Source organism: Chrysemys picta, chromosome 11 (genome assembly GCF_011386835.1).
Source record: "Chrysemys picta bellii isolate R12L10 chromosome 11, ASM1138683v2, whole genome shotgun sequence".
Taxonomy (NCBI): Eukaryota; Metazoa; Chordata; order Testudines; family Emydidae; genus Chrysemys; species Chrysemys picta.
In genome coordinates, this window is record NC_088801.1 from 23,499,824 (window position 1) to 23,520,846 (window position 21,023).

General features: G+C 38.2%; 1 protein-coding gene across 16 annotated transcripts in view; it reads right to left on the reverse strand.

Annotated features, from left to right (window-relative positions):
- ZEB2 (zinc finger E-box binding homeobox 2) overlaps positions 1-21,023 on the reverse strand; it is a 131,178-nt gene that overhangs the window by 1,934 nt on the left and 108,221 nt on the right. For 6 of the 16 annotated variants that reach the window (XM_042860877.2, XM_024109024.3, XM_065561629.1 and 3 more), the window contains 6 exons: positions 20,543-20,731; positions 19,635-19,849; positions 17,092-17,254; positions 13,444-15,413; positions 11,110-11,290; positions 1-65 (listed from right to left, as the gene is read on the reverse strand). The exon at positions 1-65 is cut by the window's left edge and continues 1,934 nt beyond it. In XM_042860877.2, the coding sequence (XP_042716811.2) occupies positions 1-65; positions 11,110-11,290; positions 13,444-15,413; positions 17,092-17,254; positions 19,635-19,849; positions 20,543-20,731 (2,783 nt within the window). The remainder of the gene's footprint in view (positions 66-11,109; positions 11,291-13,443; positions 15,414-17,091; positions 17,255-19,634; positions 19,850-20,542; positions 20,732-21,023) is intronic. The other 10 variants (XM_042860879.2, XM_005305096.5, XM_065561630.1 and 7 more) reach the window with 5 other exon arrangements.

A 21,023-nucleotide genomic window follows, 5' to 3' on the forward strand; every position in this document is an offset into this window, starting at 1 on the left:
CTCGATAAGGTGATGCTTGTGTTTAAATGCTTTCTTGCAAATCTGACACTGATGTGGTCTTTTTCCTAGGAGAAAACACAAGATTACAAAGTGATTATTGAATGAAAGTGTTCTTGTGCTCTTTTTTTTTTTTAAAGAAATGTAAGAAATACAGTATCCCAATTCAGTCATTTAATATCACATCATGCTTTAAAGAAAGCAAAATTACAAAAACCCCAAAACTTTCATTTTATAACTTGGACTTTTGGATGTTTTTTGATTGTAGTAATTTTGCTCAAACAGCTAAGGATAGTAAAGAAAATGACTCACAGAACATCAATGGAAAACTGGCAGCTTTAGAGAGCAGCTGACATCCATGAAAATGTTTGAAAAATATCCCATTTATAAATAATTCTGCTGACTGTATCACATACATTCTGTATTTATTTTCCCTTCTTCTTCTTTATTATTAAGGATATTAGTATGTAAAGAAGACACCTTTCTTAATGTTGTATTTATGCATGCTGCTTATGCTTAATGGGAAGTCATCGTCATATCTTTGTGACATCACAGTTAGTTGCAATGAAATTGATTGTTATGTTACAGACAAATGATTTTGAATTCAGAAGGGGAGTATGCAACAGGATCTAACAAACTATAGAGAAACAAATACTGCTTCTTATTCCACCCCTAAAATAAAACAAAACATCTGCACAACTTTTGACATTGTACTGTACCTTCCACCTAAGTAAGCTACATGCCTGAATTGAAATGCCTGTGTTGGATTTAAATTCAATATTCCTTCCTCTATATTTGTACAGCACCAAACACTCAGTACATAATATAAATTGAGAATATTAATAGCAACAATAACAGAAAGGTTTGTGACATATGACTTAGTGCTCTTGAAGTCAAGGAGAATTTTGCCATGGACAAAGGGAGCAGGATCCATAATGATCACATACACAGCAACCAACTGTGATAACAAAGATAATTACAAAGCCTCAAGGCCTACTCAGGAAAAACTCCTATTGACTTCAAGGACTGGAGGGTTTGTCCTATATGAACAAATAGGGAAAAAAAAGTCATATAAGCAGAAGTGTAAGTAGAGGTTTTTTTCAAAAGTTTTCCATGAGATGTCAGCTACTCATTGAATGCTAAAGTTCTCTTCAGCTGCAGAATACAGTATTTCTTTTGGCATTTCAGGCAGTTTCTAACCAATGTTTGAAACTCAAAACCAATGCCAAGCCTAAACACATCTGGTTGATTCCAGGCCACAAATAGTACTGGAATGCCTTCAACACCTTCCATAGCTGCCATACTTAAGCTTAATTCCAAAATAGAGCTGACAAGAAATACTTATCAGCATGATGCCATGGGACAAAATTCAGAAAAGCATGATGCAATAGGAAGACATACAGACACAACATATGGTGCATACACTGGGTAAAGACCTACCACCAAATAACTTAGATTTCAGAATACTGAAATAAAATCAAACAGTATATTCAGCCTGGTTTTCATTTTCTAAATGTCAAATTATAAGCTTAGTGTTGTTCAACTGTGCAACTGTAAAAATATACAAAACATCAATTAGTAATTATATATATTTAATATTGTTATTCAGTGCCTAAAGGACATGCTAATGTGTGTATACATGTAGATAACTAGAAGCTGTCTTACTAGTTGAATATACCAGTTCCTCAGTATCATTTGTAAAACTGAGGTGATGTAGTAGGTGACCAGAATAAACTACACAGCTGGAGCCTGAACAGCCAGTCAGTTGTGACCATGAGCTAACTTAAAGTGAGGCAACTGTTACCTCTTAGAAGAGCATGTGTTGTGTGGAAGAGAGAGAGAAAGAGACAGAGTGATACAGTGCAAAAACTATACAGACCTAATAGTCTGAACATAAAAATATATTTAAACCATAGAATAGCCATGTATTATCCCTTTGAAGAGATGTGGTGATGTATGATGTGTACTGGATGGCAGGCAAGAAAATTGTTGTGAGCCGAGGGTCTGGGTAGATGGGCTACTCTCATTGACAGACCATTGTATGGAAAGGAAATCTAGCAGGAAGCAGAAAAGTGTTTTAAGAGGACTGAAGGATCTTAACTTCCAGGAAAACTGAAGCTGCACTTTTATGAATTTGATCTGCTCTCTTTTATTTTGTAATCAATGACATTATATAAGAAGAGAAAAGGTCAGACATAAAAACTACTTAAACAAGAGGCTTAGAATGAATGACCAGAGCTTGTGCTAATGTTGTATTGCCTAGTTGCAGCTACCCTTCAGTTCTACTGTAGAAGTTTAATAAGTTAATAAGGCGTGGCTGTAATGAATGCTCTAGGAATCCTAAAAGCCTATGTTATGAAATGAGAGGTCCCTATCTGGGGAGATCTGGCAGAAAGGAGGATACAGGAGAAACCACAAAAAGAACAGAATAAGTGACAAGGAAATGGGGGTTAGTTATGGAGTTCAGGCTTAAGTGTAAATTTCTTTTCTTCTGTGTTTTAAACAGTTCATGCACATATTTTGAGAGTTTAATGATCTTTCTTTTATTCCCTTACAGTAGAATTTAAAATTCAACCCCAATATGAATGAAATATTTGAGTATTTGGCCTTTATGGTTTATTCTGCAAGATCAAAAACAAAATCTCAGAAACTGAATGCCTTTATGTTTCACTGGAGTTTTGGATTTGAAACTCCAGCTCCGAATATGCCCCACTGACTTTGGCTTTGGACTGAATCCAAAACCGGAAGAAGGCTATTCTCTGATTCTGGTTTGGTTGTGAACAAAATCTTATTCAAGATGGTGGAAATCTTACAATATTGGCTTAAGAGATTTCAGCACTATCAAATCTGTATGCAAACTGTGATTTGGCATCAAATCCCAACCTAATCCACATCTGAACATCACTTCCTCAGCGCAACTCTAGTTTTGATGTGTCTTTTTAGCTGAGTGCTGATCTCACTTTCTGATCAACATGTTGCAGCCCTTCCTGCAACCCAAATCTCACAGGCTGTTTTACCTCTCCATAAGTGTTCCTGCTCCTGCTTTACTTTGAAATCCCTAATCTACCTGAGCCACACTATACGCTCCTTCCTTTACCAATCCTTACTCCATCTCCCAGCTGTGCCCAACCTGTCTGGCCCACCACCTCCCTCCTAGCCACTTCTCTAGCCATTCCCACTTCCTCTCCAACCAGTCCACCTTTCCCTACTGTCTGGCGGCTACTGTAGCTCCAGTAAGTTTACTACAACTGCCCCTCACACTTTCTTGACTGTTGTAGCTCTTAACACACTGTACCTCCTGTTTCATTCTATCACCTCCCTTTAACAAATACTCCACTCAGTTCAGCCAGCACCAAAATAGAATTTCAGGAAAGAATCCATATTTATTTTAAAAATTAATTTAGAAATTAAAGGTAAAATGTCTTATTTTGTACATTAATTTATTACCAGAAAGACTATACAGAACTATTTTGTCTACCATTTACATCCATATTAAAGTCCTTCCAAACACACGAAATTTGGATCCAGTAGAATATGACAGGTGGTACAAAGTTCTTTGATGACGTACCGTACAACATATCTTAGCAGTGCATAGAATGCAGCTGTTACACTGTTAATACCAATATTTTTAAATATATCCGATTACTGCACATTTGAATCAGGTTTTTTTTTTCCAAAACTCAACATTTTAGCCATTTAAAACAAGTAAATATAATTTGGGAATAGTCCCTCTTATGAATTAAAAGGCATACAATAAGATTGAAGGGATTTTTTGTTACACACATGGAGGGGTTGGGGGGGGGGGGAAGGCTGCAAGTACACTCACTCACTCTCTCTCTCTCTCTCTCTTTTCTAGATAATGTACTATACCTTACAGTGCTGTAGTATAATGTCATGACTTCAATGGGAGCACAGTTAGGCCCAATGCTAAGCACTTTTACTGGGACTTATTTGAGATGATCTGTGGCTGATGAAGCTACTTGTGAGTTATGCAAATCAATGTAAATGGATGCCAATAAAACATTTATACCACTGTGCACCAATATGTCACATATTTTACAGTAATACTAGTTCATAAATGTTTTAGAGAGATTTAAAACAAATATTTGGACTTTTTTTTGTATCCTGCCATCTGCAAAAACTGGCCCCCTTAGGAACTTGTGTTCAGTTTACAGTGAGATACAATTACAACTAATCTGTTTGAAAAGCATCTAAAAATGGCCTAAAATTGCATTTCTATACACAAAGATCTCTAAAATTCCAGTATCTCTGGACTTTTTTGGGCTAAAAATGAGGGCTGTGAAACTATGGATTTCCCATAGTCATTGGTATAGAGCTCCTATTTCTAGCTCTGCAAAGTTATGAGACTTCAGATCTTAAATCTGTCACTGGTCCTGGACTAAATATTACCCATTTTTTGCCTCCGGCAAATGTAATTTTTTTTCAAGGGGATGTGGGAAGAATAGAAATTTCTCAGTTAAGAAGAAAGAAAGAAACATTTTTGTGGCGCTTTCATTTTCTCTTTTAAAGGCAGCTTCTTGGGGTGGGTATGTGTATTTTAGAGTTAGTCCTGGTAAGCATGGATTATAGGCCAGAGTACAGTGAGTGGGTCAAAGGTGCAAAATAAATGCAATTTATATATAATTGCCCAAGCCACACTTGTTCTGTTTTTAATAGAAGATGCCTATCTCCAGAAAAAAATTCACAAGCGCTGAATTTACCTATTTTTTACAGTATTTGAGTACAAAATGGGGAATTCTAAATTTATATTTGAGTGAAATGAGAGAAAATAATCTTTCAATGGCATGTTAATTTTGTATGAATCAAGCTCTAAATAAGGAAAACTCCTGACCTGGGAATTCAGAATACTATCCAGAGAGAGCTGATTTGCTACTAGGCTCCAGAACAGAATTTAGTTTACAGAATCAATCTGGAAATAAAACATCAGCATGAAAGCTACAAAAATAAAAAAGAGGTCTTAATAAAATATACAGTGGAAAAGAAAAGGATGAAAGTAAAAGTACAGCCATAAGGCCCTCATCGGCCCATATAAGCAATAAAATAAAATATGATGTAATACAAAGCAACAATTGTAGGATTCAGGATTCCTAGGTAGGATTTTAAAAAAAAAATGTTTCCCGCTTTTGTTGTGTTGCAGACACACTGCAAGTTTCCTTGTGGAGCTCTGCCAAAGAATTCCTATTGGGGTGGGGTGAAATGATTGTGATGAAGCCAGAACAAATCCTAACCTTCCCCCTAAACTTGAATCAAACCAAACTGGTACTCAGAACAAGGCATGTGCTAGGTGCCTAGCTACCCAGGGACCTTTAGTTTTTGAAAGCCCCATTCTGTTAGCATTCCTTCTATCATACCCCCTTATAATCTTCCCTACCTGCTGATCTGCCATGATGACACTGTCTCTTTCACCCTTAATGATGAAATCTGGGATACAAACCCTGATCCCTCTCCCTAAAGACAAATTTTTAATCTCTGTGCCAATTGGTTTGTGGAAATCTGCCTGGGATTCCCATCTTTTACACAGGACCACTCAAAACAAAGCATGCAATTTTTTTCAGGTTCACTTTTTTTTTTAAGAAAGGATAATTCCTTCCAGCATTTCTGACCTGATTGATATCTGGAAGTACTGGAAGTTGATTTCCAGATAAAAGATTCATAGATTCCAAGGCCGGAAAGGACAATTGTAATCATGAAGTCTGACCTCCTGTATAACACAGAATTTTCCAAAAATAAATCCTACAGCATATCTTTTAAAAAACCATTCAATCTTGACTTAAAAATTGCCAGTGATAGACAATCCACCAGACCCTTGGTAAGTTGTTCCAATGGTTAATTACCCTCACGGTTAAAAAAGTATGCTTTATTTCCAGTCTGAATTTATCTAGCTTCAACTTCCAGCCATTGGATCATGTTATACTTTTGTCTGCTAGATTGAAGAGCCCATTATCAAATATTTGTTCCACATGTAGGATTTAGGGACTGTAATCAAGTCACCCTTAACCCTCTCTTTGTTAAATTAAATAGAATGAGCTCCTCGAGTCTATCATTAAAAGGCAAGTTTTCTAACACTTTATTCAGTCTTGTGGCTCTTCATATACACATTCACCCTTCATAATATCTATCTTATAATGCAAAATCGCTACTATTTCTGTTCTGGGCCTCTCCTCAGCAGAAAATTAAAATTGTACTGAATTTTGTTATGGTTAAATATTATAAACAAAAGGGAATGAGAATGAAACTACCTGACTAATTTTAACTTGTGACCAGAGTCGGGGTCTGTTCCCATGTCTCCAGAGAAGAACAACTGAAGCACTAACTCACCGTGCTACCTAGCATTTGCTATAATAATTTTCTATTTCTAACCTAAATACAGAGCAGTGTCAGGTGATTTTTAAGTAACTATGATCGTATAAAGGCTCTTATTCTAACATGAACACATGGCTCCACTTGAAGTCAAACACCCTTTTGAAGTCAAGTTGGCAGAATCTGACCCCAGGATAGGCACTCTGATACACTGGTCCCAAAATGTGTACCACATTATAAACCTGGGAGAACCAATGCAATTCATTCAGCAATAACACGAGTCCTCTTTGTGCAAGTTAAGTTACAGGTGGCAGCATTTTACAGAGCTCAGAGCCTATCCAAAATTGTTTTTCAGAAAGGCAATGATATATCTCAGAAGTTCCAAATTATGGATTGTAGTCTCTCTGGCCCCAATTCTTCACTACATTTGAGCTGCACTTGGACAGTGATTCTAGCTGTCTGATCCTCAGCCCTGACAAAATCTGGAGCACCCGGGGCTTACTCCAACCTATGCTGCTTCTGCTGCTTCCATAACAGTGGAGGATCAGGCATTATGGAGCTCAGCTCCATCACATCCCCCTTCCACTCCGACATCCACGAGATACCTAGGCCTCCCCAAACACACTTTCTCTTTCTCCTTCAGCCAGATGTGGGGTGAGGCAATTGGCACCAGACAGTGTGGTTATGCTACCTTCCCTAACTTTACACCTACAGAATTTTCCCCTGGTCTGGTCAGTCCGGACAGTGAATTTGTCAGATCAGAATATCCAGCCCACTGTATCTGACTGCTCTGGAACTGGCTAAACACTAGTTATACCATATAGATCTGAAAGGTATTAATAATGAAAGATGTCATTGATTGATCAAAGAATAAAGCAGAGACCTGACAACCTGCAGATTTTTAGTATAGGTTCAGACAAACACAACAGCATCAATAGATAATATATGTGGTTGATGTGTAAGCAGGTAAAATGAGCCCACCAGTAATGATTAAGGTTTAGCCCTGTTACGTTTTATAAAAATGTCCTGCCATCTCATGGATACAACTGCTAGAATAAGAGAGCACCAAGACCATTCTAAGGAGACTATCTGGGAAGTGAAATAAAATAGGAATCCACTAGCAAATATTCATAAGCTGGGTTCTCTATTTGTGTTACTCTAGGAAGGTCAGGAAGCGTTCTGACTGACCCTAAAAGACATTTTTTAAATGAAGTAAAAGGGATAAAGATTAGAGATGGGCAAAAAAGAGGAACATTTTGTGAAAAATTTTCATTAAATATTTACTCCCTTTTTTGAGCAAAATTTTTTTGAAATTGAAAAATTTTGGCCAACTGTTATAATGATCCAGAATCCAGAAGTAGAAGTTAAGTGTGGTACAAAGTGTCTTGCCTTAAACACAGATTGAGTATGGAAAGAGAGACACCTTTTGAAACCTTTGATGGCATTATTGGGTTTTGGACTGGGACTCAGAAGATCTGAATTCTCTTTCTAGCTCTTCAACTGACTACAATGAAATCTTAGATCTGTACTGATTGATCATGCTGTCAGCAGAGTATCTATCCCTGCACATTTGCTGCTCAGATAAAAAAAATATATGAAATTTCTCATATATATCTTAAAAGATGTAATTGCAGCTTCACAACTATAGCTTTTTCCAAAAGTATCAAAACAATTTGAAACTCACTTAGATTAACAAAAGGGGCAAATGAAGAAAAACTTTGAAATATTAGATTTCTTTTGAATCACAGTGGTTGTAAACTTCATCTTTATCGTAAAATCCTATTACTTCATGCCTCCAAAGGTAGTGAATGAGCTATCAAGGCCAGTCAAATCGAGATCTGCAGAGTTTCCACACCCCTCTACAACATGACGTTTGGAAGTTCCATAAAATAAAATAAATTCATAATAATACTTTGCACTTTATATAGCACTTCCATCAGAGGATTTCAGTGTGCTTGAATTAAGATTCACAACACCCCTGAGAGGTAGGCTGGTATAATTTCCCCGTTTCACAGATAGGAAAAGATGAGAGAGAGATTAAGTAATTTGCTCAAATTCACAGAGGAAGTCTGAGGCAAAGCAGGACAAAACACAGATCTTATAGCTTCAGCATCTACGCTTTTGCCACAAGACCATCCTTCCTCTCTGTAAATACCACTAGAGCTTCGATATACAGTAGTTCTACTGTATTAAATATGACACCATATATATGTTCTGGATCATAAGGCTAAATCCCATAAAATTGATAGACATATGGTTGAAAAGCCAAGAGAAGCAGAGTAGTGAAGAGAGAGGAAATTTAGCATCCTATAGCTGGACAATGTTTTTCGAGGCAGTAGATAGTCCTTTTTATATACCAGAACATATTTTTGATTTTTCAAATAGTAAATTTTGCAAATCAAGGTGATTGCCCGCATTTCAACATGTCAAATTTTCAGCCTTTCAACCGTATGTCTGTCTACCTTATGGACTCCAACTTTATGGGACTGGACCATATGTCCGGATCCCGATATATATGAAGGCCAGTTCTAACATAAGAGCTTTACGGTAGTCATGTAGTAAACCATAATGTTTGCAGATGGCTGCAATAAAATCATTCAGGAGAGAAAAGGTGCAGGGGCGTAAAGCCTTCAAAGCTTCTTGTATGGAATAAACAATTTGATCTGAATAATGCAATGTGAAACTCATTTTCAGCAATGAACCAACCAGTCTGGTCCAAAATGGTGCTTTTAATTTTCTTTCCTAATCCCATGTGCATTTTAACTTCCTTCCTATTTTTCTGTGAGGGATTTAGCTAAAAAAATAGAACTAAAGTGTAAGAAGGAATGATCACAAGATGATGAAATTTATCTAAAGCACAGTCCAAACCTCAGCTGCTAAACTTCCATGACAAATGTTAATCGTTTTTTTAAAACATGCCAGTAATTTTTTTATAACTCAGTTTTAACACTATCACCAGCATTTTCTAAAATGTCTCTTCAAATTCCATTTTATTTTTACCTGCAACTTGAAGAAGGTTACCACGGGCATCTCTGTAGGCTCAGAACCATGATTGTAGGGGGGAGGGTAATGTTACCCCACTGTTTGATGTCTTTATTATGAGTCCTCCTGATTTAGAACAATAGGAACTGGCATGCAGGATCAGACTAATGATACTCCAATATTCAGTTTCTGACAGTGATAAGCACCAGATGCTTCAGAGGAAGATGCTAGAAACCCCAAAATGAACAATTATAAAAATACTTGCCCATAAGGCAATGTTTCTCAGTGAGGGTGCAGCACCCCAAGGAAATGCAAAGGATAGGGGGTAGAGGGCCGGTAAACTATTAAATTGTAATCCAGAGGCTCAGCTTCTCTAGCAGTTATGGCTGTGAAACAAACCTTCAAAATGTGAAGCAAGTGTAATCAGTTCAGAGAGGTCTGCCTGAGTTTGCAGAGAGCCTATACACTAGCCCTGAGGTGTGCATTTATTTCAATGGGCGGAACCTCAGATGCCAATGATAATACTTTAAATGTCAACTTTGTTAACTATTTTACAGCTCCTCAAGGCACGTAAGAAAGGAGAGGAGGTATCACATTATGAAGATCTACAGATGGGTTTCCCGAAATGTGTGTGTGTGTTTGTGAGGGGAGGGGACATGAAGTACTAGCCAAGGGTGTGGGGACATGGAAGATGTTTTAATTGAGGTGTGTAGGTTTTTAACCACACATGATGTGGTTGAAGAAGAAGAAGAATGGGAAGGTGTGACTCATTTCATTTTCCTAAAACAGGGCTTCACTCATGTTTTGGAAGCACTGCGCCAAGTTAAAAGTTTCCTAACCCTAAGCAGTTGGAGATTGGCATCTTTTCTGAAACATGAAAACTGATATCATATTTTTATGCTGACTCAAGAAACTAGCTGTTTGTATTGTTTTTTGGACCCCAAGTCCTGTTTTTCCCCTTTCCAAACTATTTTGAACTAAAGTGTGGGTTTTTCATTTCCTAATCCAGTTCTGCCCTGGGCTCAAGTAAAGGGAATGATCACCTTGAAGGAGATATAGTCTATCATGGCCAATGTAAGTGGGGACTGTAGGGTTTTTACACACTTCTTTATCTTAGGCTCCCATTTTACATTAACCTCCACCCCTTCTTCACAGTAACCAAAACCACCTGCACTTGGAAACAGTTAACAATTGCTGTATAATGAGGCAGTAAAAAGTGAAAAAGTAAGATGCAACCTCTCTCTCTTTAGGCACTTCAAGCCAATGAGAGGGATTTACTCTGTTTAAATAGCTCATTGAGGGGCAGGTTTTACACTTTACATTAAGGCAAAGGGAATTTTTCTATTGATTTAAATGGTGCGGGATTAGATCCTGAGTAAGAAACAATATCATTCCTCATTCCAGGCCTTGTAATATATCAAATTTCATTCTCTAACTATGCCACTGGGCCAGCCTCCCTTGAAATTTGTTAACATAGGGATTTATCCTGTGAGCTGCTGAGAGCCCTCAATTCCGGTTGCTTTCAGTGGGACAAGATCTGTCAGGATTGGGCTCATAGTCTGTACATTGTATTTTGGGGTGAGCAAAAAAGATATTAAGATGCAACAAAACAAAACAAACAAAAAAGCACAAACAACAAATACACAAGTAAAGAAAAAAAGTCAATCTGAGCAAAGAAAACACATTATTTCTTTCTTGTTGAAAGGCTCAGCATATGCTGCATCTTATGTCGCACAAGTGTACTCATTAAATATTATGAAATGTACAACATGCAATGAAAGTCTAACTACACATTTAAGGCATTCATACCTGTGTGCTCATATTTGTGTCGCAGAAGGGAACTGCTTTTCTGGAATGTTTTGTCACATAAGTCACATGCATACATGCCACTTTCTGTCTTCTTGATCTTCTTTCGGGACAGACAGGAGTCAGAGTCTGTCATGTCGTCTAGGCCTGACATGTAGTCTGGTGTTCCATCAAGCAATTCTCCCTGTGATGTAACCAAATTGTTTATGTAAAACACTGTGCTTCCTGTATTTTGTGGCTTACTGCAGCATCTTGTCTTTCTACAGTATATAGAATTAGGGAGCTATTCTATAAGACTTAAAATGATACTCAGCAAGGACCTGATCCTGCTAAAACTTCTGAGCACAGTGCTTAATACCACGACTAATCCCATTGGCTCATGGGCTACTCATTATAATAACTACGCCCAGTAGAAAATGTTTACAAGACTGGACCGAACATCTGCTTCTGTCATTGTCCCTCTTGGTCTTCAACTGCCTTAGAAAACTCTGTCTTCTTTTGAACACTGTGTAGTAAGAAGTTGTATGAATTATCTAAACAGAGAGTGTTTATGATATAGATGCTAAGTATTTCAGGGAGCAGGAAATGATCATGTAAAAGACTATATTCAAAGATCATAAAAGGTATTTTAATATCTTTTATGAAATAAATATAAGGAACAACTAAAGATCTTTTCTGTCAAAACACTGAACCGTAGATATATTCTGTATCTGTAGAAAGGTTTTAATTGAATTTTATATTTAGGTACAAAATGTTATTATTATGCAATCCATTTAAATGTATGTCTCCCGACTAAAGGCCTCAAGCTATATTTTTATATTTAATTTTGTAATTTGAAATAGGGAATATTAATAACACTTTTTATCAATGTTCTATCTATGTTAAAACAGCCTTCAGCATTAAGCAATAATGAATGTGGATCAGTAAATTATTAAATTTCTTGATATTTATTTTGTCTTGATCCAAAGAGAGTGCAAACTTGCATGATAACATACATTTCCATTTGCTATCACACAGTTCAGTTTTCTTAGACTAGGTTTGCACTAATTAATATTAGAGAAGATTAAATAGGCTTAAATACATTTACAAAGAGGGCAGATGTACTGTAAATTGGAATAGTGGAACAGCTGTTATGGAGGTGCAGTGCTATTTATGCTCCTATTGTGCAAAGAGGGATTACAGGCTATAACGTTAAGCCATACCTGATTTTCACATTTGAAACTATAAAACATTGTTAGCAAAATTACTAATGGAGCATAATAGGTCATAGGGGAATGTCCACAAATGTAAAAACGTATTCATCTATAATCAATTAAACTCATTTAACTAAACTGTGTACCTTATATTTTAATACATACACACATGTATATTCTTACACACTATGAATATCTGTAGAGGAAAGTGATTTCACTAGACTAACCTTTTGGCATATTTACCTAAGTGACCAGATCATATACCCTTTACTCATTGATTTCTATGGGACTTTACCTGAGAAAGGATTATAGGATCATACCCAGGAACTAACAAATGTAACCCAAATCATGCCCCTTAGATATAAACATGGAGGGGCCTTTACATGGAAATGGGTGGGCTCAGATGCCACTTCCACAGACCATTCCTTTCCATTTCTGGCCCTCCTGCAAGCCTCTGTGTGGTAAGTCAATGTAGGGGTAAGTAATGGGAACTGGATGTGCTGAGGGGAGGTGTAGGTTGGCCTGAGGCAAGGCCAAGGGTAGGGATACATATTGTCCCTCCTCTGACTTCATAGAAACTAGTTAAGAAAATATGGAGTCCTCCCTGTGGGTCTTGGAGGCTGCCATAAGCTGGGGGACGTTCCAGGCAGAGCAGTTCCAATGAAGCCATGGTGCTAGGGAGCCTACAGGATTTGTAGTGGTGCAGAACCATTATGGAGGTACAGGGCAGTGTTTTCTGTCAATGGGAATTCTCTGGGCCATTGACAGGTATATAAAATTCTCGTGGAGGACAAATATCACCCTAATGAAATTAAAAGCTAAACATTTAGGGTGACCAGATGTCCCTATTTTATAGGGACAGTCCCGATTTTTGGGTCTTTTTCTTATATAGGTTCCTATTACCCCCTACCTCCTGTCCTGATTTTTCACATTTGCAGTCTGGTCACCCTATAAACATTAAATGTGTTCATATGTCTTCTGTATTGAATCAATGTTCCCACCATACTTTTCAAGTTCAAGCTAAAATTCTATGTCTGTTGGAAAGGTTTCATTTAACTTTGGGGACTGTTTTTTTCATATAAAAGGACATGACAAGGGATACTGAAATGTAGCCTTTCAAAACAAACCAATTATGACTATGTACCTGAAATCCTTGTTTCCGCTGGAACTTTCTCCTTTGCTGCATATCAGCAAAAGTAGCTGCTCCAGTTGGATAAGTATAGGCCATATGTGGTAGGAAGCTCATTTGATCTAGTCCTGGGTATGGTCGCAGCCCAGGAATACTGGTCTGGACTGGTGGCATAAAAGTGGCCGGAGGAAATGCGCTTTGTGGTGGGAGTGTTGTGTATAAAGGTTTGGCACTAAATGGGTTCAAACCAAACACTGGGTTAGTGCTTTTATCCAGATTATTTGAATTAGAAAACTCCTTCTTGATAAAAGTCAAGTTCAGCGGCTCATCTGAATTTTCAGATGATGAAGAAACACTGTTGTGGTCTAAATTTATGCTACTAGATTTTGTTTTGTTCTTTGTGGCTATAACACTTTTGGGTTCCTTCATTTGTTTTGGTAAAGACAAGTCCAAAGGCTCAGCCTGAAGCTCCTCAGAGGAGAAACTGTTTGGAGTGTAAGAACTGCTATGGGAGTTTTTAGAAGATGTGGAAGAAAGATTTAAAGGAGAAGGAGTATTGCTCCTGGAGTGGTCCAATTTATCAACTGGTTTAATATTGGTAAAATGTGTAGGTTTTGTTAGCCTGAGAGGAGTATCACAATTAGTAATACTGTTGTGGAGTTCAGCTATAGATGGTGAAGTTATAGAGTCCACAGGCTTTATTGGAGATCTGGCTGACAAAGAGTCTTTAGTGGGAGTGTTAGTGGCAGCCAGCACCGCCTTGGCACTGGTCCTTTCCAGTGATGGTGACCTGGAACTTGAATACTGGTAGAATTTTCTTTGTTCAAACCATTCCTTCACAAATTCCTGAGGAAGGCCAACGGCAATGGAAATTTTCAGTAGTTCATCAGAGTTGGGTTCCATATTCATAGCATAATATGCTTTAAGTACAGACATGTGGTCCTTGTATGAATTGATGGGGCTAGTCATTCCTTTCTCAGAAAGTACTGATGACAACAGGAGGGCTTGCTTATCAACAAACACTCCAGGTTTGTTGGGTACCATGTTTTCATGAGGTTGAAGGACTGCCTTGATTTCTTCATTCATCTTACACAGGTAACGCTCATGCTGATGCAGGGGAATGGGACCAGGAAAGCTTTCTTTACAGAACTGGCATGAAAATGGAGTGGATATATTGTGGTTCTCTATCATCTTATCTTCAGTTACCAGATCTATTAGGGTACGCAGCTTCTCTTTTTTAATATTACTGAGCTGCCTCCTTGAGTCTGTGGTCAAGCTCTGGAGACAAGCTTTGGCTTCATTGACTTTTTCTAATGTATAGTCAATAATACTTTTAGTGGCACCATTATGACTCACTACTGGAAGACCCACTGGTGGAATATTAGGGGAAGTAACTCCTTGTTCCTCGGTTTGAGGGCATGGATCCTTCATGTGATAACCCTTCAGCTTTGAGATCTCTTCAGCCTTGCAGTCCATTTTCTGCCTGGAAACCGTGTTGTCCACAATCTGTAGGACCTTCTGCACCTCACTTAAATTACTGCCTATTGCAGGAAACCCAAGTAGTGATGTTTCCATCCCTACACCTAAGTGCTGCATTGGACTTTGAGCAGAAGCATGAACTCCTAATGGGCTGGTTGCTCCAAGTCCACCATTCATAAAAGGACTAGCTCCACTAAACCCATGTGTGGCCATAAGAACCTTGTATTCATTGAAATCTAGTGGTTCTGTTTTAATTTTCAGTAAGCCTGTTTGCTCAGACATACTAAGTGGTTTGCCGTTCTCCAGCTTGTTTCTCAGCTGTGTAATGGCTGAATTAGTAGGAGAGGAAGATACAGAATTAGGAGAAGAACCCGTCTTGATATTGTTTCTCATTCTGCCATTTACAGAGATTAAGCCAATACATTTCTTGCTGCTGATGTGCGAACTGTAGGAGCCAGAATGGGAGAAACGTTTCTTGCAGTTTGGACACTCATATGGTTTCTCACCTAAAATGATAATTAAAACCAAACATTAATATATTATTATTATTATTGTTATTGTTACTGTTATAATGATTGATCTTATACATTTACCTAATTAGATATTGATGTTGCCACTGACTAATAGGAAGAGAGAGGTAACGAGCCTACCCCACTGATTACTTATTCTGGGTGCCAAAGAATCCTATGAACATGGCTGAGCCCAGCATCTCTCCCCATATCACCTCTGAGGAGTCTTCTTGTTTCGAGGTTGATCCTAGCTTTTGTGGGTACCTATGCAAAATGAGAGAGATCCCACCTGGCTCACTCCATGCCTGTGATAGCCAAGCAATTCTGTGGCAGTTCTGCTAGTGATGCAGTGCTATTAGTGGCATTACATGTATTGCTCAAGGAGTGTATTCATGGGGACCCTGGTTATGTAGAGCCCTGTCACCTCCTAGATACAGTGGGCACAATTAAAACGCATTTGTCACTCCTTAGTGCCACAACATATTCTAAGAGTAGATGATACTATTATTGCAGCTTGGAAAGTGATAGTTGAGTTTTTAATGATGCGCACTGTAGTTTAGGTGTATGGCCTTAATCTTAGCACTTCTGAGGCCAATTATAAATCATTGTTTCCCATTTGACAATACAATGCCTGAAAGTCACCAGATTGACTGAAAAATGTTATTCTTTGTCGCATGTAGGTAAGTCTTCTGCAGGGCCACCCGCGCGGGGGGGGGTGGGGGGGGGGCAAGTGGGATAATTTGCCCCAGGTCCCGCAGAGGCCCCCATGAGAGTTTTTTGGGGTCCCTGGAGCGGGTCCTTCACTCGCTCCGGGGGCCCCAGAAAACTCTTGTGGGGCCCGGGCCCCCGGAGCTTCTTCCGCTCCGGGTCTTCGGCGGCAATTCGGCGGCGGGGGGTCCTTCCACTCCGGGACCCTCCGCCGAAGTGCCCTGAAGACCCACGGCGGGGAGTCCTCCTGCCCCATACCCCAGACCCCCTGAATCCTCTGGGTGGCCCTGGTCTTCTGCTAAAGTAGTGCAGTCAAATCCATAAAGCTTAAATTCAACTCAGCCTTCTCAAAAATGCATTCAGATACTACAAGGATGGGCACTGTATAAAAAATTGGGTCCTGATTCAGTAATCACATGCATACAGGTGGACCTTTGTGGCTGGGAAGAACTCAAAGGGTCTCTGTGTGGACAAAAGGGTCAGCTTGTAAAGATCAGATTGCTGGATCAGACCCCAGCTAGCTAAATAGCTAGATTGATAGCTAGATAGCTAGAAAAAGATGCCTTAGATGCCTTAGATTGCAATATAATATGAGTCATTCCTCAGATGCCCATTATCCCAACATATGAGCCATATTTCATTTATTTCCACTTTGACATTTTCATTTTTAAAAAACATTTGGTCCCTCCAAAAGCCAACTAAAGAAAAATTTCTGAATTCCTCTGAACTCAAGCAGCACAACAAAGCATCTATTATTTTTTTGTAACAAGCATTATTATATCAAAAATCTTACAGCAAGATCATGCTATTAACAGCATGATAAATGAGGCTAAGTCAGATATTGTTTATGAAATACCTTAGTATCTCTAAGAAGCTACAAACAGAATTGTGTAAATTTTAAGCAATCTTTAAAACTCAGCTAATTAAACAAAATGCAAATGAGAACAGCAGCACCTCCGCTACTCACCACTGTGAATTCGCAGGTGTTCCTTCAGATGGTGTTTATATTTGAAGGCCTTGCCACACTCAGTGCATTTGAACTTGCGATTGCCTGCTCCTTGGGTCAGCATTTGGTGCTTGGAGAGAAAAGATTCTGATATGAATTTTATGAAAGAGGAACCAAGAGTTTTCTAGTTAAAAAAAAAACAAAATTAATGTAACTCTCTATTTGTCAGGCAAACCAAAAGGTCTGCACATACATTTATATGTCTCATCAGTGTTGCAATAAAAATCAAAATGCTGGCAGTAAACCGAAACAAATGCAAAAGTGCTTTCATATGAGCATTCAATATTTGCTTTAGAATTATTTCCTAAGTCTCTCATCAGAAATGTGTTGCTTTAAGGTATCTCATGATGAGAGAAACTGATTTGTAAAAAGATTTGTGGTTCTTATTATTCCTAGCAGCTTCTAAACATGTGGAATGCCTCTTGTTTAAAAATCCTGTTTACTGCACTAGTAGATAATACAGTGTTACATATCAGATTTCATTCATTATCAAATATAAGCGACAATATCTTCAGCATGAGGCTGTAGCTGCTGGAAAATTTTTATCACAAACCAGCAGGAAAGATTTCAGCTACCTTTCTTATGGTGGGTTCTCCTCCCCCCCAGTGCTGTGCTAAGGAGTAGGGGCAAAACAAGAGAAAAGTTGGTTGAAAGGACAAGTTAAAAGCAGCATAAAGATATAATCAAACACAGCTGACCTTTTTGAACAAGTGAGAAAAGCACTGTGACTTTGAATTATGAAAAAAAATACAGTCATCCACTCTGGATGCTCAAGGTAGGAGGTCAGCTTTTTTCAAGTAGCAATGACACAAAAGCCTATTGCAAAAAAGACAGCATAGAAACGGTATGACAACTGCTAGGGTGTGCTGAATCTTCCCACATTCCTAGTGAGACAGATGGTGTTACATGGGACACAGGGAGGTTTGTTCAAACAGCAGCAACCTTCAAAGATCAAGCAGAGCCCAGCCCGCCGAGCGCCATTGAGGGACCAGCGCTCATATGTTGCTGAGTTGCATAAACAAACAGCAACAGCTGTTTTGTCTCCCCCCATAGCCCTCAGAGGACTACTATAAACTTTAGTTGTGCCACTGTTAATATGATACAATCATTTTAATTTACTAATTGTAAATGCCATGAGCAAATGAGGGGACTTTTCAACACCAAAGCTACCATTCATAATGCGCCAACACAATCAGACTCTTGCATGTGAAATTTCAGACAGTTATGTTGGATAAATATCTAGGCATTTTAACCCAGTGTTTTTAATAATATAAAGCAAAAGGGGGGAAAACCCTCAGATTGTGTTAGATTAAAAAAATTGTATATGAGAATGTTTTTCCCTACCAGAAAACCCTGAAAAGGAAGCGATCTGAGAAACTGCACCAGAATCATTTATATTGATTTAAGATCAAGCAAGAGATACTGTTCTCTTAAAAATGCTAATTGCAAAATTGCATGATTAGAAGATGTATGTTTGCCTAACCGAATTTACCTTACGCCGAGAAAAATCTATCAAAAGATATATAGCTGATTATGATTTTTAGTTGTTTCAGAAAAATAAATATGGTATGAGGCCTATATAATTTGACACATGCACACACTCATTTATTTAAGTTTAAGACACACCAGTTGAGTTTCCATTACAATACTCCGTAACACCAGTTATCAGAGGTAATTCTCTAGGGAACAGAAGAAATAGTTTTCGTATAATATGTAAAAAGCTTTGGGATACAGCCCTTTTGAGTAATCAGTTTGTGAATGAAAGAAAGCTTCAGTCACCTGTTCAAGACACACAGCATTGGCTTAAATGTAATAGTGAAATGAACTAAATAATGCAAAGCAGTAATGTTGTAAGGTTACTTTTATCATAACAAGGAAAAATCATTTTGATTTATAACAGATATGCTAGTAGGATATATAAATAATAGTGATACTGCAATCCTAATGTGTACATATGTTACTGGTACACTCAAAAAACATAACCCATACATTTTATGGAAAGATTTACTCTAAACATGTGTAATTTTATTTTAAATGCAAAATATGCATACTTTTATGTGATTGAAAAGGTTATTCAAAAATAATGAAAAAAAAATTAGTAGATCTTTTACTATGTCTTTGAGATCCTAGTTGCAAAAATTGCAAAGTAAAACTAGGTGAAAAATGGAATTAAAATTGCTGAGATGTTTAATACTGTATAATTAAAATGCCACAGTTTCGTTCACTTTTTGAGGAACATAAAAACGAAACTAAAGTCAAGTTAAAGTGCAAATAAAATTTCTAAATTAGAAATTAACACACTCATTCGATCGTGAACATAAGACTATTAAATCATATTAGAAGAGACCATCAAAAAATCATTTAGACCTCAATTAAAGCTATTACCATTAAAAGATCTGCATCTTCAAAATGCCATGAAAAATTAATAATGATTGCCAATCAAAGCAATATCGTTTCTCTAAGGGGTTATTATAGAAAGAAATCACTTAAAACCAACCCCCCACCTGATCTGTCCCTGGCTTGTGTGTCACCATATGCCGCTCGAGCTGGGTGCGGTAGGCAAACGTGTAGCTACACAGAGGGCAAGAAAAGTTCTCCTCATTCTTCTCGTGACGGTACTTGATGTGCTCCTTCAGTGATGTCAAACGCTTGTAGCCCCGGTCGCAGTAGGGGCAGGTCAGCAGTTGGGCAAAAGCATCTGGAGTTCCAGGTGGCAGGTCTGTAGCCGAGAGACAAGAGAGAGAGAAGCAGGCCAAAAGGTCAGTAAATCAATGGCAGCTAATGGGCTTATTGCCCGGGATGGTATGACAGGAATCACTGCAATCTGCTACACTAGAGTGCCATTTCAAACTGGCCTCAGAACACACCATTCCCCCTACACACCCACAACAAACTTGTATGAATCATTTCATACTGTGCTAGAAAATTAATTAAAGTCCTTACTCTAGCTTTTTTGAAGACTTAAATAGCTGAAAAACAAAGAAATATTTTTCTCAATCAATTGACGATTTGCATTTCATTTTAACCTGTTATATTAATATGACACCGGCCAAATCATTCTCATGGACACTTTTTCAATTATTCACCAAGAAGTAAGAGAGTTATGGGTCAGTAATCCTAAATTTCTCACGTAAAAATTCAATAGTTCAGAAACTTAAAACCATAGAGAGAGCATTTTTTCTTTTTAAATTAAGCTTTAATTGTTCTTGCTCTTTATTTCATCTACAAAATAATCTGCTGACTAAAAAATCACAATACACTAAAATTACAGTTCCAATCTTTGCTCATGAAATTCCATGCCTCTGCAGCTGCTCTTCAATTTTTAAGGTAAACACCCAGGCATGTAGTGCATTTATAATTGCAACAGCTGCAAGAAGTCAGGATAGTGGCTAAAAATGAATTACAGCCTCACCATTTTCTTCTTGCCCATTGGCCTCTGGAGTGCCAAGGCGAGACAGTTCTTCAGGGGCTTCTGGGTAAATAATGGCTGTGTCACTGCGCTGTAGGTACTCTGCTATGCTGACTGCATGCCCATCTCCTTCCTCCAGTTTCCTTTTGGCAAAATATTCCTCAAAGTCCGACGTGCAATTTGCATTCTTAACTAAAATTGGGGGAAGGGAAAAAGAAGTGGTTTTGAGTGCATTTTCCCTGTAAGATTGGCTAAGTTTATATGGTTGTTTGCAAGAAATGCTGACACTTGTGCTGGAGCTACAAGTCTGTGGTTTGAGCCTGATCCTGCTGCAGATTTTAGTCTCACTGGGCCTGCTCCAGCTCCTAACAAAGTCAGTAGGAGCTTTGCCATTGACTTTGATGGGAGTAGGATTGGGCCAAATTACATAAATGAGACCATTCATGAATCAGGGAAGCAGAAGTCTGCTGGGCCTTAATACTGC